General features: G+C 37.8%; 1 protein-coding gene across 2 annotated transcripts in view; it reads left to right on the forward strand.

Annotated features, from left to right (window-relative positions):
* The window catches only part of PNLIPRP3 (pancreatic lipase related protein 3), an 85,147-nt gene that overhangs the window by 21,454 nt on the left and 45,546 nt on the right, over positions 1-18,147 (forward strand). For both annotated transcript variants that reach the window (XR_013161192.1, XM_077124424.1), the window contains exons 5-10: positions 1,673-1,781; positions 3,837-3,956; positions 5,582-5,704; positions 8,677-8,795; positions 12,972-13,104; positions 15,317-15,428. Coding sequence is in view for 1 of the 2 variants with exons in the window: in XM_077124424.1 (XP_076980539.1) it covers positions 1,673-1,781; positions 3,837-3,956; positions 5,582-5,704; positions 8,677-8,795; positions 12,972-13,104; positions 15,317-15,428 (716 nt within the window). In the remaining variant the exon portion in view is untranslated. The remainder of the gene's footprint in view (positions 1-1,672; positions 1,782-3,836; positions 3,957-5,581; positions 5,705-8,676; positions 8,796-12,971; positions 13,105-15,316; positions 15,429-18,147) is intronic.

The raw sequence follows: 18,147 nt of genomic DNA on the forward strand, positions 1-18,147 counted from the left end.
GTTCATTCCACAGATCTTTTACATTGCACTGGTGTCCGCTGGGCACTGTTCAAGGCCTGAGGATACAGTGGGATGCAGGGTGATGTCCCTGCTCCTATGGAACTGAAGCGAACACATAAATAAATGCATGAGAAAGTGGTAGTTGTTCATTAGTGTCACTAGTTGCTGTGAAAACGACCTGAGACAGTGAATGGAGAGCAGCAGAAGCTAACTTAGATGGGGTGACCCCCAGGAAAGCCTTCCAAAAAGGTCCCATTTGAATCCTGACTACTGTTAGTCAACAGCCTGGAGAAAGAATCATGGTGGAAGGGGAGGAGAGGGGGATCTTAGTATGCATCTCTGCCCCCACCCTTCTCTCCATCTCAGGGAAGACTATGTTGCGAGGAGGTACTTATGTTGGGTCATGCGTATAAAGGAACAAAGCTGTCTGTTCATCAGAGAAAAAACGAGCTTTAAGATTTTGTGAATTTCTTCATTGGTCCTGGGGCTTGTGGTGTGGGCTCTTCTAGTTGATAAATAAACCATATTTGCTTGTAGGAAGCTGGTTGTTTGCTTCAATTCAGATGTCTGTTGAATTGAAGGAACAAGGTGTGCTGAATTGAACGTTAATTGAATTGAACAGGCAGCTGTGGAGGCCCATGTGCAGAGTGGGAGAGGCCCAGAGAGAGGGTGAACCCTGGGAACAATTAGGGAGTGAGGCCCCAAGAAGGAAGAGCTATAGGGACAGCTACATGTCTCTTTCTATCATCTCATTACAGTTAATTAGGCCACATTTCCCCAGTGGACTAATGCTGGGGCAGCAGGTACCTGGGAATGGTAGATGGGGAACTAGGTAGATGGGGAAGCAAGAGGAGAAGAGTGAAGAGAGGAGGGCTGAGGGCTAATCTCAGAAAGAGAAAAGAAAAATGGGCTTTTAAAATGACAACTTCTGGAGGAAGGGATGCCCTTTTGACACAAGCCATCTCTGCGTAGACATGCACATATGAAAATGAGAGAGAAATACTCTCTGTAAAGCAACATATAGTACTACCGTAACTAGTGGGGGGGAATGGAACTATGACAAATGTATCCAATGAAGGCAATTGCTTACTTTTTCACTATTAACATGAAAAAAGCCTGTAACTTAGATGAAACTAAAAATGCTTATATCTGTGTTCCCCATTAAGTTCGTTGGTTGGTTTTTTTTTTTACATCTTCGGCATATAGTCTCTGGAATATAATCTTCAAAGCCCCTCTTTTAAGACTAAAATCTTCCCAGACATTTCCTAGAGTTGTGTTAACATGGAGGAGGCAGGCACAGATGGGATATAGAACAACATAGGGGTGAGCTGACTTATGAAGCCCGTAGTCAGGGCATGCTGGCAGGATTGGGTTCCAGGAAGGGTGAAGCCACACACCAGAACCTTAGCTGGTTTTCTTGTACCTCAGGGCCACAGAGGCCCTTGGCACTGGGAGAACACAGAAGGTATTCTCCAGGCCTACCTTAGACTCTTCTTTAGCTGGATAAGGATGTACATACCCTGAGATGTCACTTTGTCACTCTTGCTAGTCCTCATTCTGTCTGTGAAAGGGAGAACTATGCCAGGTCTTTTTATTTTTAAAACATACTTAAGCCATTCTACCTGTTCTGTTAAGAATTCTTGTTCTGTTCTCCTTAAAAAATTTCTATCAGACAAAATTTGGATATTCCCCATCTAAAGTGCACTTGATTGGCCACAGCGTGGGAGCACATCTGGCTGGGGAAGCTGGGTCTAGGACACCAGGCCTTGGAAGAATAACTGGTAAGCATGCCCTGGAGTTGGGCCTTGCATTAGTTTCTGTATTTTGTTTATACAGATTCAAGTATCTGAACAGCTATCACCATATTAAGTAACAGGTACAAACGTAAGACCCTTCTAAAAATGGTCCTTCTAAAATAAAACATGCAAGTATTTTCAAAGCATACGTATTCAGATACATTTATTTCTTGCTCAGGCCACATTCCCAGAGAGTTAGCTGCAGCTCAACTCCATATCCTTTCCATTCTGGAACTTGGTGTCCACATTCAGCAGAGATTTTTCTAAAAATATAAACCTAGTGTTTAAGTTTGTTAAAACTGCCGGCATGCAATATACCAAAAAGAATTAAAAAGGGAATTTATTAAGTTGCAAGTTTACTGTCCTAAGGCCATGAAAATGTCCAAATTAAGGTCCTCATAAGAGGTTACCTTCAGTCAAGAAATGCTGATGCAATCCTAGAACACTTCTGTCAGCTGGGAAGGCTCATGGCTGCCATCTGCTAGGATCTTTGGCTTCTGACACCTCTGTCACCTGGGACAAAAAGTGGCCTTCTGCTAGCTTTCTCTCCCAGCTTCTTCATTGGCTTCCCCAGGGACATTTTCTTTCATCTCCAGAGGTCCCTGGCTGTATGGGCTCTGACAGCACTGCAGCTTTATCCAAAATGATTGCCTCTTACAGGGCTCCAGTAAGCAACCCCACCCTGAATGGGTGGAGACACATCTCCATGGAAACCATCTAATCAAAAATTACCACCCACAGTTGGGTGTGTCACATCTCCATGGAAACAATTAAAAGGATCCCACCCAGCAATAATGAATAATGATTAGAGAACATAGCTTTTCTGGGGTACAGGACAGTTTCAAACTGGCACACCTGGTTATAAATCTTTCCTCTTGCACACTTGTAATAGCTTTGCACTGACAATGAGATCATGACCATGCCCCTTCAGATAACTCACATCACATCTGACTGCTTACAATGTTATTTTCATCATCTAACCCGCCTTAGCAAACTAGTTACATTTTCCCAAAATACTTACTGGATGTGTGCATTTTCTTTCTAACCCAGGATGCTGCTTCCCCTATCTCTACCTGGCTCCTCTTCTGATCTCATTTACCAACCCCACCAGGAGCATGTCTTAGTTCCCCAAGTCTGGGTTATATACCCCTTCTCTGTTCTGTCATGAAACCTACACTCACTTTTCTTTCTGCACTGAGCATATGCTGTGTTGAGGTGCCTTTCCTACTGAATGGAAAACCACTTAAGCACAAAGCTAGGCCTCATTCCTTTCTGAGTGCTGAGCCCAGTTCCTGGAATATAATAGGTTCTTGATAAGTATTTGTCTAATATATAAATGAGTGGATTTATAGATGGTCATAATATTTTTGAGACCTTCAGGTATTTTTATTTTATGTTTTATTAAACATCTGAACATGACACGATGGGCTAAGAGTCTGAGTACCTGGACTCTTAGTCCAATATTGCCTCTAACATACTGTGACCTTGACAAATCACTTCACTTCTCTGGGCTTGAGGCTTTTCATTTGTAATATAGTAAAGTGGAATTAAGTGATCCTTAGGTAGGCACTAAGATTCTATTATTTTAACTGTATTGCTCTAGAGATTCATCTTTACATACTGCCCTTTTTAGTTTTAGTTTAGTTGTTTGTTTTTTTTTTGTGCATACAGATGTTGCATTTCAAAATCCTCTGCAATCCATAACTTTAATTGTACATACAGTATACCATATACAAACCCTAGTATAGTCACTTGGAATTTTCTGACTCTGTTAGATATTTTTGCATTGTCTAGACACAACCTTGTTTACATATGGGAGTTTGACATTGTTATAAGTACAGATCTGCATTTGTGTACTCAGTTTGTATGTCTGTACTTTGTCCTGAGTGATGTCTGACCTTTCTTTTACCTTCTTTCTATATAAATCATATAGGAAAGAATAGCTTGCTTTCACCATCTGTCTTTCCAAAGTAACATCACTTTTGAGTGTGCTCTTGTTGGCACATATCTTAGTTGGATAGACATTGTGCTTTCTCTTAGGGTTGGACCCAGCTGGGCCGTACTTCCACAACACTCCAAATGAAGTCAGGCTCGACCCCTCAGATGCCAGCTTTGTAGATGTTATCCACACAAATGCAGCTCGCTTTCTGTTTGAGTTTGGTAAGTTGTTGTTGTTGTTGCTTTACTTATTTTTTATTTAAGAAAACAAACAATACCCTTAGAACCACCAGAAATGGATATCTTAGTTAGCTCAACCATAGGCATATTTAAATACAGTATCCATATAATCATTGTAAAGCCTGTGTTTGTGCAGTAAGTTTCATAAACCAATTTAAAATTAAGGCAACAAGGTAAAGATCTGCATATTTGGATAGCAAAGTTCTTAAATTCTAAGTATTAAAAACTAACTTAGATACCTTTTCATCAGCTGTCAAAACTGAATGTTCTCAAAATATCAAGTAGAAAGTTCTTACAAATATCTGCATTCCTATAGGAATGACCTGTGTTACTATTTTCCTTATTTCAGGAAAATATGAAGATACAAATATTTTTGCAATTAACATATGGAAATCTTAACTACCTAAAATGGATATGTTAGTTAGCTTATCCATAGGCATATTATAAAAAATATATAAGTAATCATCATAAAGCCTATTTATACAATATGTTTCATAAACCAATTTAAAATTAAAGCAAGTAAGGAAAAAAAATCTGTAAATACAGATATCAGAGTTACTTGAATTCTAAATATTAAACAGTATCTTAAATACCATTTGGTTAACTATCAAAACTGTGAATCTTCAAAATGTCAAGTAAAAAGTTATTACATATATCAACTTTGCTATAGTAGTGAGCTATGTTACTAAATATTTTCACATTTTTGATGTCAGAAATTTATTTTATGTAATATTTCTATAACTGCCTATAGGTTTTTTTTTTTGTATGCTATATGATGGGGCCACATTTCATTATTTTTCCATGTGAATATCCTATTATTGCAGCACCATTTTGTTGAATTTTTGTTGGTTTTATTTGTGGGGGGAGTGCATGGAATGGGAATTGAACCCAGGTCTCCTGCATAACAGGTGAGAATTCTAACCCTGAACTACCCTTGCAAGCCCTTTTTAACTGTTTTTTTAGTTGTAAAATATAACATACATACAAATATATATATATATATATATATATATATATGCACACAAAGAAAAGAAAGAAAAAAACACAATAATTTTTCAAAGCACACTTCAGCAAGCAGCTACAGAACAATTCCCAGAGTTTGTCATGGGCTATCATGCCCTCAATTCAGGTTTTTACTTCTAGCTGCTCCAAAACACGGGTGGCTTTATTAGAGTCATAATAATGGAATCATACAGTATCTCTCCTTTTGTGTCTAATTTATTTCACTCAGCATTATGTCCTCAAGGTTCATCCATGTTGTCATATGTTTCAGGACATCATTTAGTCTAAATGCTGCATATATTCCATCGTATGTATATACCACATTTTGTTTATCCACTCATCTAGTGATGGGCACCTGGATTGTTTCCTTCTCTTGGCAATTGTGAATAGTGCTGCTATGAACATCAGTGTGCAATGTCTGTCACTGCCCTCAACTCTTCTGTGTATATACTGAGTATTGGAATTGCTGGGCCATAGGGTAAATCAATATTTAATTTTCTGAGGAGTTTGGTAACATAAACAAAAAGTTTTTAACATAAACAGAAACTTCATTGAAACATAGAGGAGAGTGTTAGAAGTTTTTACCCTAATTTCATCTGTTTCAGGTACTGGAACTATTAATGCCTGTGGCCACCTCGATTTTTACCCTAATGGAGGAATACACATGCCAGGATGTGATGACTTCATTACACCTTTATTTAAATTTGATTTCAATGTTTATAAAGAAGGTAAATATGAAGGGTTCTGATAGATCATCCATTCAGCTCCCTCCTTGGGTGAGATCCCCACATCCTTTTGAATATATTTACATGTTCAATCCAAAACAGCAGTCACATGTTTGAAGCTCTCTGCTAGCTATAAGATCTGCAAAGTTGTGGATTGCGTGCCAGTTCCTGTTGTATTCTCCATGCCTAACACAACGTCTAGCATATTGTGGTCACACAGTATAAACAAGGAGAATGTGTTCATTCATTTAACAAATATGTATTTAGTGTTTACTATGTGTCCTGCGTTCTTCTAGGAATAGCACATATAGAAATGAATGCAAAACTCCTGCCTTTATGGAGGTTATCTTCTAATCTGAAAGAAAAAATAATGAGCAAATAATGTAAATGCTATAAGGATCTTCTGTGTTGGTGAGAATGGAGGTGAGGTAGGGAAAGGAGATTTTAAAGAGGGGCGTAGGGAGCCCTTATTGTAAAGGTGGCTTTCGAGTAAGGACCGTCTGAAGACGTTTTAAGACCAGCGATGCGGATACCTAGAGGAAGGGCAGCAAGTGCAGAGATCTGGGTCAGGAACCTCTCTAGCAGGTTTGAGGCTGTAATGAGGCTATTTTGGCTGAAATAAAGTAAAAGAGGAGATAGTAGTAGGGGATGAAATCAGAGAGGGAACAGAGGCAGAGAGGGATAGAGAGAATGCAGGACCGTATAGGGGGTGGTAAGATTTCACTCAAGTGAAATGGGAGCCATGAGAGGGCTTTGAGCAGAGAGGACATGTGGTTTACTTGACTTTTGAACAGAAACACTCTGGATATTATAATCACAAATTAAACAATAGTATACAACATTATATAGTGGCTGCCAATATTAAAACACATGTGGCACTTAGTTATAAAGCACCAATAAGTTAGTTAGGAATTTTATTGGCCCCTAGTTTCAAATATTATCATCATGTAAATAATGATATATATCATACATAATATTTAATAATGCATGTATGTTTATGATGATATGATATTGATGACAGGATTACCTGATATAAAACAATATTGTGCCTCACAACTATGTATCCTATAGACTTGTGCCTTTTAATTGGAATTTTCAGTCAAATAAGAGTTTTCCAATTTGACAATTGGGAGTTACCCAGAACACGAGTAGATGTACTATCCTTTATCCTTGGGCACATAAGGAATATATGACCCATTTTGTGATGTTTAAACATCTGGAGGGTAAAGTAAAATATTCTGAGTTTTGCCCACAGAATAACTGAATGCCTGGATGAGTCCAAATATCTTACCAATTGATACCATGTGATCAGAATATCTAGATGATGAAATTATTTGATCTTTCATTTGGCTGTTTCAGAATAAAGATACGAAGGTCGTAAAGTTGAGAGAAGTCTGATTAACTTTTCACTGGAGATAAGTTAGGATATTGTAATATTTGTGCTGCAAGAACACTATTATACATAGGACATTTGAAATTCTCTAAATGATTAATTCAAGTAAAACATACATTTCTCATACACTACCATTTTGACACATATTTCCATCTTCTTTCTTGTATTAAAAACACATTTATTTTTCATTCACCTTACATCTTTAGATGAATTTTAAGGATTCAAGATTCTCTATTTTATGTTTTTTTTTTATCAAGAAACCATTTACTTAAAAAGTTCATGGTTCACTATAGTCTAATGGACCATCTTGTCTAAATCATGATTGTGAATATAAATTCCAATTGCTCACAGTTCTATGGGTCAGAATTCAGCAGACACTGAGAATGGGTGTTGCCAGCGGGGATAATTTACACGACTGCTTCCAGCTGGTGGCTGGGGGGTCTCAACTGGACAGGAAGGTTCAAGTTGGTCATCCTGAGCATCTTTAGCTTTAGTACTGGTTTTCCTCCAGGTGGCCTTTCTCCTCGTGCCATGGGTCCCTCAATCCAGTCACAAAGTCTGGATTTCATTACATGGGCTCTGGGTTCCAAGAAAGGAGAGCGGAAACTACGAATTTAAAATATCACTTATGGGCAGCGCACCAGTGGCTCAGTGGCAGAAATTCTTGCCTGCTGTGCCAGAGACCTGGGTTCGATTCCTGGAGCCTGCCCATGCCAAAAAAGAAGGAAAAGACACCACTTACTCTGCATTTGGTTGGTCAAAACAACTCACAAGTCCAGCCCATAATCCAACGAGGGTAAAAAATAGGTTGGATCTCTTGATAGCAGTGGTGGTAACATAACATTACACAGGTGTGAGGTTTATCGTTGTACTATAGTTTTGGCCTCCAATGAATCACTCCTTCTTAGGTCCATGCCATACAGTAAGAATCATTGTTATGTAAAGAAAGCATAAATTACTAGACTCCTATGGTAACTTCAGATGAAATGGCTCAAATGTATTTGGATCTCTTTTTTATTATAATAATATTATTGGTGGCAATGATACTGTGCCTGACAGTGACAAAACTATATTGCCTTTTACGTTTTTTATAATATGCCCCAACTCCCACATCTGTAAGGTCAGCTAAAGGCATGCACTGGTTAACATTGCTGGCTGTTTTGTTATTGATTCAGAGGGAGTTCAGCCCTTCTACAGAAATAGGTAGACAGAATTAATTGGGCTAAGTGGAGATGCTGTGTGCATAGCGATTCTTAAAGCTTTAAGTGTTTATTACAGAGATCCCAGGGAGTGCTTGGGGGTATTGGTATCAGAGGACAAAGTCGTCTGAACTTACCTTTGCTTATTTGCCCTGCTTGTATGTCCTTTTAGACTCACACACATCCACAAATCTTTGGTACAGAGACAATGATGTGAAAATATTGACCGATCTTGTGTGGTATCCGAGTCTACATGCAAATTCTGGCTCTCTAAACCTTCTAACTCAAGAAATTGTCATTTTGAAGTTACTCTTTCTAAGAAATAGTTCAGACTATCAGATATCAGTTCCTTGATATCAATTAATTGACAATTATTTTTACAGAAGCAGCTACCTTCTTTGAATGCAATCATGCCCGAAGTCATCGCTTTTATGCTGAAAGCATTCTCAATCCTGATGCATTTATTTCTTATCCTTGTAGATCCTATGAATCTTTTCAAGCTGTAAGTAAAACATTTTGCAGTGTTATTTAATTATCAAGTAATTTTTTGAAGCATGATTAGCCAACTAGAAATTAGAGCTTTGGGTAGGTGGCAAAAAAATGCATCTGCCATTTGGGAAAATTTTGGTTGTTTCTGTACTGAGTCCTGAACGGTAGCTGGGATTGCTGAAGGGCTGAAATAACTAAACAAACAATTTCAATGCTGCTTGTTTCAGCTGTTTTAAAGATTATATCCGATTTTTGGCTATTTATTATACAGTGATTTGATGCTACTATGTAACAGGTATAAATCCAGGGCAAAATTTCTCTATAATGTCTTCAAAGATGTCCTGGGAAGTCTGCACCAATCAATAGCTACAGCAAAACATGTTACTGTGGACTTGTAACATGAAAATTATTTTATTAAAATTTAATTATTTATACATAGCAGAACTAAGGAACTTCACATGGATCGATACATGACAAAATGCCAAATCTGATTTGCTAAAGTCACAAAACACACCATGCCACCTCTGAGCTAAATGTATTTTTTTTTTTTTTTGGTTATCACTATGAAAAAGAGAAAGAAAATCTATTTTGTGGTGAGATGTGGAAAGAATGTTCATTCTTGTACGTTTGAGACCTAATCCTCCTGGTTTCTTTTTTCATCACATACACTGTGATATTCTTCCACATTCACATTGATTTTTGCCATATACATACATATTTTAACACTAATATAATAGTTAAGATGCAACATTGTACATTCTTTCTTAGTTAACATTCAAAGTTATTTTCTGATTGAGCCAATTCCCTGTAATTATGATTACACCCACATAAAAATAGAAAATTAGCAAATAAACTGCATATGTTTAAAATTACTAATTTTTAAAAATAATTTCATTATTGTGTTTTATCTGTTTATAAAGTATGGGTTTCTAGATAAAGTTTTTGGAAGTGATTGCACTGTGTAAGTGTAGTGTTGGGACATGGATAGAAATATGGTGGGTTGGTGCTCTCAGGTGGCCCTCTCATTTTCCTGAGCTAGTTGTCCTTGCTGATTGCATGCCCTGGTGAATTACCATTCCCAGAAAGCTTGGTAGCACTTTGGAAGATATCAAGTGCTCATATTTCTCAGATACCCTCCCTTCTCCCTTACTTTCTGCCACAGATGCTGCTTTGAAGGGCAGAGGGATTGTGGCATTTCCTAACCTGAAGCCAGTGGAAGCAGGCCCTCAAAGTCATATATTCAGAGATAATGGGATTCAATCTGCTAGACTGAAAAATCCTTAAGAGTTGGCTTATATACCACATGGATACTAATTTCAGTTAAAAACGAGAGGACATCGGGTGGTACAGCAATGATTCAGCACTGCCTCCCATGTCAGAGACCCAGGTTCGATTCCTGGATCCTGCCCATGCCAAAATATAAACAAACAAACAAAAAAGAGAGCATTAAGTCAATATCCTCAGTGTTTTTTATTGTACTTTTGCAAAAGAGCCTAAACAAAAACAAATAAACAAAAAACACGTCTTCCACTGTTAGAGGATTAAATGAGTTAAATGTAAAGAGCTTGCAACAGAGCCTGGCACATGATAAGCACTCAATAAGTTTGAGCCATTATAAATATTATTATTATTCTCCTTCATAAAAAATGGAGTTCTAAGTGGGATGTATTATAGATAATCCTAGCCTAAGTGCCCATGGTGTATAAATTTAAAAGTTCAAAATCTAAAATAGCAAATACTCAAGGACCTGCCATTCAGAGAATTTTCAAGTTAATATCTTATTAGTATACCTTAGATTAAAAATCATGCAGATAAAAATTTGAAAATTGAAGTCTCTTGTATTCCCATCCCCCAAGGCAGAATTTGAAGTGAATTATATATATCAAATAAATGGTATATTGTAAATATCTTTCTGGATTTGCTTTTCTATTAAATATAATTTTGAGAGCTATGTTGATATATAGATAAATAGATGATAGATAGATAAATAGATTCAATGTATATATATTTTTAGGAATCAACCACAATTTAATTTCCTCATTTCCTTGAAAAGTGCATTTTAGTTGTCTCCAGTTTTTGTTATTGAAAGCAATGCTGCATGATTTGTAACAAATGTATCACAGTAATGCAAGGTGTTAATAATAGGGTAGTGTATTCGTTGGCTAAGTTGACAGAGTGCATTATACCAGAAGTGAAACAGCTTTTATAAAGGGAATTTAATAAGTTACAAGTTTACAGTTCTAAGGTCATAAATATGTTGTAACTCAGGCATCCAGAGAAAGATACCTTAGCTCAAGGAAAGATGATCTGGGAAGGCATGTGGCTGGTGTCTGGGGTCCTTGTTCCCAGTTTTGTTGCTTCCAGCTTCTGATGCAGTGGTTTCCTCTCTAAACATCTGCAGCCATTCACTTAGTTGCTCCAGGACAAAACTCTGGGTTTCATCTCTTAGCTTAGCATCTGCATCTGTCAGGGCCGGAGATTTCTTCTCTTCAGGTTCTGGTTATTTCTGTGAGTCCTTGCTTAGCACCTGGGCCATTTCTGCCCCAATCTCCAAACGTCTACTTAGCTCTTTCTGTCGGCTCTGAATTTTTCAAAATGTTTCCTCTTTTAAAAGATTCCAGTAAAGTAATCAAGACCTACTTTGAATGGGTGGAGTCACATCCCATCTAATTAAAGCGTTGCACCCACAATTGGGTGTCACATCTCCATGGAAATAATCTAATCAAAACTTCCACCCTACAATGTTGAATTAATATTGAAAGAAATGACTCCCCCCACAAGATTGCATCAGGATTAAAGCATGGCTTTTCTGGGCGTCATAATAGATTCAAACTGGTACAGGTAGTATATGGGAACTCTGTATTTTATACATGATTTTTCTGTAAACCTATAACTTTTCTGATTAAAAAAAAACAGTGGCACAATAAATACCATTTTATGTGTTTCCTTATGTAATTGGGTAAAATTTTCTTTATGGAATATAGTAGAAGTGAAATTATCAAAGTGTATGTGCATTTCCATTGTTACTAGATATTTCCTAAATGCTATCTATGACATCTATCAATCTATACTCCCATCTGCCCAGAAAGAGAATTCTCCTATTCCATGTCTTCACCAGTAGTCGGTATTGTCAGTTATTTTAATTTTTGCAAATCTGCTGAACATAAAATTGAGTCTTGTTTTAATTAGCATGTCCCTGATAACCGATGAGCATGTTCTTATGTAGTTATTGATTTTTTGAGTTTCCTCCTCTATGGATTGTCTATTCATATCCTTTACCCATTTTCCTAATAGAGAGTTTGTCGTTTTCTTTCAGTTGTTTTTGGAAACTGGCAACCTAGTCTTTTTTTTTTTTTTCACGATGGGGATTTGTTAGCTTTCAAGTTTACAATTTTTTTTTTAACTTTTTAAAACCTTTTTTTATTGTGAGATATAACATATATACAAAAAGCAATAAATTTCAAAGTATTTTTTAACAAGTAGTTATAGAACAGATTTCAAAGTTTGGTATGGGTTACAATTCTACAATTTCAAGTTTTCCTTCTAGCTGCTCCAACATTCTGGAGACTAAAAAGAAATTTCAACATAATGATTCATATTCATATTCATTTGTAAAATCCTAACTTCTTTGTTTAACTCCTCCTTCTTCTTTGATCTTTCTCCCTATTTTTAGGGATTTTTGGGTTATGCCCATTCTAACTTTTTTTTAATGCTGAAAAGAGGTGTTGGCAACATGGGCTAGGGGGATGGAACTGGTTAATATTCTTGGAGAGACTGTCACCTCTGGGTTTAAGGACTTATCTGGCCTAGACACCATATGAAGGTTTTAGGTTTCTGAAAAGTAAACTTAGTACGTGCAATTTTTGTAGGATCTCAGATAGAGCCCTGGGTGTTCTTTAGGATTAATAGGAATGATGTTGGTTGGGTTTTGGCAAACACTGACAATTAGCAATATCTAGATGTAGCTTGCATAAGAATACCTCCAGCATAGCCTCTCACCTCCATTTGTGCTCTCTTAGTCACTGATAGCAATGTGGTCATTTATAAGGCATAAACTTTCTTAGATTCCAGAGATTTATTGTAGTTAATAATACATGTTGAATTCATTGAAAGATGACATTTCTAATTACATAAGTGACACTGAAGGACATTACATAAATAACTATCTCTTACTGTATTTTCTGTCCAGGGAAAATGCTCCCATTGTCCCAAAGAAGGTTGCCCAACAATGGGCCATTTTGCTGATAGATTTCACCTCAAAAATACGAAGCCTAGTAGATCATATTATTTTTTAAACACAGGGACTCTTCCTCCATTTGCCCGTAAGTATTATAACTAAGTTTTATTGTAATGCCTTAAGGTACTTATCTTTAAAATTTCAAGTTTTTATTGAGTATCTGTTAAGTACTGGCATTGGGTCAGACCCTGGGGTTCTAGTGAAGAATAATGCAGTGCAGTCTCTCATTGAGCTTTAGGCTAGCAGGGAGGGCAGCAAATAATCTGTTTCAATCTCCAGTACAACTTTTTTGTTAGGAGACTTTCAAGGTACCCTCTGAGCACAAAGGAAGAATTGCTATAGCCAGTCAGGGGACTCTTTGAAGCAGAAGTGATTTCTAAACTGAATCCTGAAGGACGAGTAAAAGAAAAGGAGAGGAGGAGTATTCTAGGCAAAAGAAACCATGTATGTGCATGCCTAGAGGTTAGAAAAAGCAGAAATTGAAGGAAGGAGATGGGTAGGAGCAGTAAATTGGACCTTGTATGCCATGTGGAGTGTTAGGGCTTTATCTTTGGGGTCAGTAGAAAGCTACCAAAAGGTCCTAAGGATTATCAGAGCACTGTTTTGAAAAAAATCACTCCAGTTGCTGCATGGATTAGAGGTGGCAAGATGGAGGCAGTGGGACCCATTAGACAGTTGTTGCAACAACCTAGGCAAAAAGAGGGTATTAGAGAGATTATGGGACCTGTCAGGAAGTGGAAGCAAAATGAAATTTAGTGAATAAATTTGAGGGATACATGAGAGGAAGAAGACATGGACGATTCTGACTGGGTGGATGGTGTGCTTAGTAACCCAGGAAGTGAGGCATGTTTGGAGTTAGATGATGGGTTCCAGTTTCTGACATTGTAGGTTTGAGGTGCCCTTGGGACTGGTGAGTGTGCACACCTCACAGCAGTAAGAGGTATGGGTCTGAGCCTCTGGTGATGGGTGTGGTCTACAGCTAGAGAGTTGGCTGTCACCCTTGTATAGACCATAATCAGAGCTGTGAAAGTGGGTGATGTAAGTACCCGAGGAGAATGTGTCAAATGAGAAGAAAAGAGAGTAGAGCAAGAGGCCTCTGCAAAGGAGAATGAGGAATGTGCAGAAAGATAGGAGGAAAATTAGAGGAGGGGAAGAGGTTGAAATTAAAGGAACCAAGGGAAGAAGGGCCATTCACCACGGCAGCCATGCTGAAAAGTTAAATGAGGCAAGGGCTCAAAGGAGCTCATTGGATGGTGAGCTTGGTGAGAGTGGTTTCAGTGGAGATGTGGCAGTGGGGGCCACATATAAGTGGAATGGGCTAAGAGGAAAAGAGAACTCAGCAATGATTTAATGAATTAAATAATCCTCTCTGGTAGGATTCCCCCCTTTCAAATACTTTTCAGACAATTTGATGAAACACTGTATTTCTACAGAGTGTTAATAAGCATAAAACAATTTCAGAATTCAAGATAAGAGCTCTGTTTAGCTTGGGATTTTTAAGAAGTTTTCTTTGACCATTCGGAAGGGAAATATGCTATTACCCGTATTGTGTTAACCAGACCCAGCATTGTCCTGACTGGACATTCCTTGCACACCCTGTAGAAGAGGAGACAGTTCATTTTGCTTTTAAAAGATTATACAAGCACAGACGTTCCAGGGTGCAAGGATAATTGAGTGGTAGATTTCTTGCCTGCCATGCGGGAGACCCGCGTTCGATTCCCAGTCCATGTACTTCCACCCCCCAAACAAAACAAACAAGCAAGCGAAAAAAATACAACAAATGGTGCTGCAATGAGACATTCACATGGAAAAATACTGAAATGTGACCCTGCCATGCAGCATACCAAAAAAGAAAGAAGGAGAAAAACCACAGACCTTCTTGTCCACCAGGATTTTTTTCTGGATTATTTGCCAACTGTGGTGAATTAAAATCTGGCTATAGAAAATTTACATGTCAGATAATACAGAGGAAATGGATGAAAGAAGACACACAACTTCCATTTTAAGTCTTTAAAAAATGCCCATAATGTTAAAGAATTTTCTTTCTCAACCACTTTTGGGAAATTAAAATATGAATATTTCTATTTATTTTAAATATAGTTCTTTTTTTTTTTTTTTTACTAAATTCACTCAATCTAAAGTTGTATTTTTTTTCATGAATATATAGAACCTTTGCCCTGCTTTCCCTGCTTTCACCCTGAAAGTTGCATTTACACTAAGGTGCCTAGGATGTCGTGCTTTTCAAGTGTTTTTACCCCTTCATCCTTTTTTTTTGTTTGTTTTTTCTTTATTTCCAGGTTGGAGGCACAAATTGTCTGTCAAACTCAGTGGAAACAACCTCACTCAAGGAAGCATATTTCTCTGTGTAGGTGGAACGACTGGGAAAACAGGAGAGTTTGAGATTGTCAGGTAGGCTCAGAGTAAAGATCTGGGGGCTCACACCATTTTGGGCACTCAGAAAGCAGCTCAGGCTTTTCTTTTCCTATAACACCACAGGCTACCAGGCTGTTTGGCTTTTCTTTTTACTTTGGGTTTTCCAGATAGAAAGTAGAAATCATAATACTTATTTTTTTTCCCACAGTTCCATCTAGAAACAGAAGGTGTTAGGAAATGTAGACATGAAAATACAGATCTAGATGATGAAGTGAAAAAAAATTGACAGTAGAGTATACAAGGTATATATTTAATACAGTCCATTTAGTATTATGCAAATTTGAGCATATATTTTTATTTGTATAGATCATAAATTACTTATAAAATTCAACAATGTATATGAATTGCTAAGTTTCTAATAAGCTTATCTAAGTAGTACCCATAGATATAGGGCATGTGTTGGAAAAGTCAGTGATAGGAATAATTTAGTACAGAGGTTTGTGTATCTTTTGCTGTTTCCTTTTATGGAGAGTTTTCCTTAATCTTTTATTTGATCAGCCTTAGCACTTTTGTATTATACATTTTAATTCCATTATTTAATCCTGTAATCCATTTCAGAATTAATGTTATACACAGTAACTAGATGCCACCTTTTTGCTAACAGATGCATGGATTAGTTGTTTTGCCTCTGTATTTTCTATCATCTTCAATTAATGGTCAAAGGCATGAAAAGCAGAGATTTTATTGTTATTTTGTTAGTTGAGGGCTATCTCAGTTAAATCCTTCTGGAAGAGTTTCACATGTTGTTCTAGTTTGCTAACTGCCAGAATGCAATGCACCAGAGACTGATTGGCTTTTAATAAAAGGGAATTTATTTTGTTGGTTCTTCAGAGGAAAGGCAGCTAACTTTCCACTGAGGTTCTTTCTTACGTGGGAAGGCACAGGGTGATCTCTGCTGGCCTTCTCTCCAGGCCTCTGCGTTCCAGCAACTTTCCCCGGGGTGATTCCTTTCTGCATCTCCAAAGGCCTGGGCTGAGCTGCAAGTGCTGAGATGAGGAATGCCGAGCTGCTTTTAGCTGTGCTACGTTGCACTCTCTCATTTAAGCACCAGCCGATTAAGTCAAAGGTCGTTCATTGCAGCAGGCACGCCTCCTAGCCAACTGCAGGTATAAATCAGCAACAGATGAGGTTCATGTACCATTGGCTCATGTCCACAGCAGTAGAACTAGGTGCCTTCACCTGGCCAAGTTGACAACTGAATCTAACTACTACACGTCATCTTGCCTTTAGTGTTACTGCATGTCAGTATGGATCCAGTCAGTTATCATCTGTATTCTAGGATGAAGCACAGGCTCCAGCCCACCTTTCTAGCTGTGTCTCCCACCATTTTGCATCAATTCAGCCAGGTTATATTGTTTGTACTACCCAGTATTGAATAGACCCCACCCTTTCCTCTCTCCCTGGCCTTGCCTATACTGTTCCTTTATCCCAAATACCCTTCCCTGTCTTAGCATATCTTGTTTCTTCCTGCCCTACTTGGCTCCATAAGCCATCCCTCTGAGAGAAGTTGATCACAGTAGTGTATCTGTGGCTCTGTGACTCATAGGACAGACTGATAATAGGAGGTTTGTGTTCCATACAAAGGCACCTGGCCTGGCACGTGGCCTGGCACCTGGCCTGGAAGGTAGGGGTGAATATACAGTTTCTGCCCCTTTTAAAATTCTTGGGACTACTTTGACAGCCTTGTACTTCTTTTGGTAATGTCTAGAGAAAGTATTTGTAATGTTGCATAGTTACTAAATCTTCCTTTAAGAATAAAAGCAATGTCTCATCTTGAAATGAAGTCAATTAAATGCATTTGTATTCTGCTCTATTCCTTTCTATTATTCAGTCTAACTTTAAGAGTCTGACTTCACTATAGATTATATCTTAGTTTGAGGGGCTTCTTATGACACTTTCATGAAGGGCTACATTATATGGGCACTGAGTGAAGGCAGTTCATTGAGCCACAGGGAGATTACTGTTAAGGACTTTGAAGAAAAGTTGTGTTCTCATAATTTGATCTAATTCTGCATGTAATAGAATAAGACAGGCTCCAGAAATAGCAACATTTATTCATTTATTCAAAAACAATTTACATGCCTGCCATGCATAATAACTGTTTTGCTGGGAATATATACACATATAAGCTCCACTCCTTTGGATCTGATATTTCAGTTAGAGAAGACTGACAATGAGATTACAAATGATTAAGGAAATGGCAGATAGTGATAAGTCTGATGAAGAAAATTAGGCAAGGAAATGTAATGGGAAGTAACAAGGGGACTAGTCACTTCAAAGCTATTGAACTGTAGCTTTATGATAAACTTAACTGTCTCCATAAAACTACAATTTAATTTTAACTGTCCTACAAAAAAAGGGGCAGTATCATCAGAAGGAAAATGGTTATCACTAGATATAGAAAATGGGAGGCATGTAGCATAGCCCTCATGGAGGTAAGAGATGTTGATATGGGGGACATGAGCAATCTAGTTCATACAGAGGGGTTTTTGTATCATAGGGAAGAAAAATTTCATCCAGCCTCATTTTAGCAAGTTTGGAATATGCCTTAAGATGATCCATTTCTCTCTGCTCTATTGCCATGCTCACCAAACTATCTTCCAATCACTAGTTTGGTTAACCATGTCCATTATATGGTTAAAGAAGGTGCTAAGGATAGTGTTAGATAGGATTTTGGCTAGTGAAAAGGAAGCAT

This window comes from Tamandua tetradactyla, chromosome 13, assembly GCF_023851605.1.
Source record: "Tamandua tetradactyla isolate mTamTet1 chromosome 13, mTamTet1.pri, whole genome shotgun sequence".
NCBI classification, from domain to species: Eukaryota; Metazoa; Chordata; class Mammalia; order Pilosa; family Myrmecophagidae; genus Tamandua; species Tamandua tetradactyla.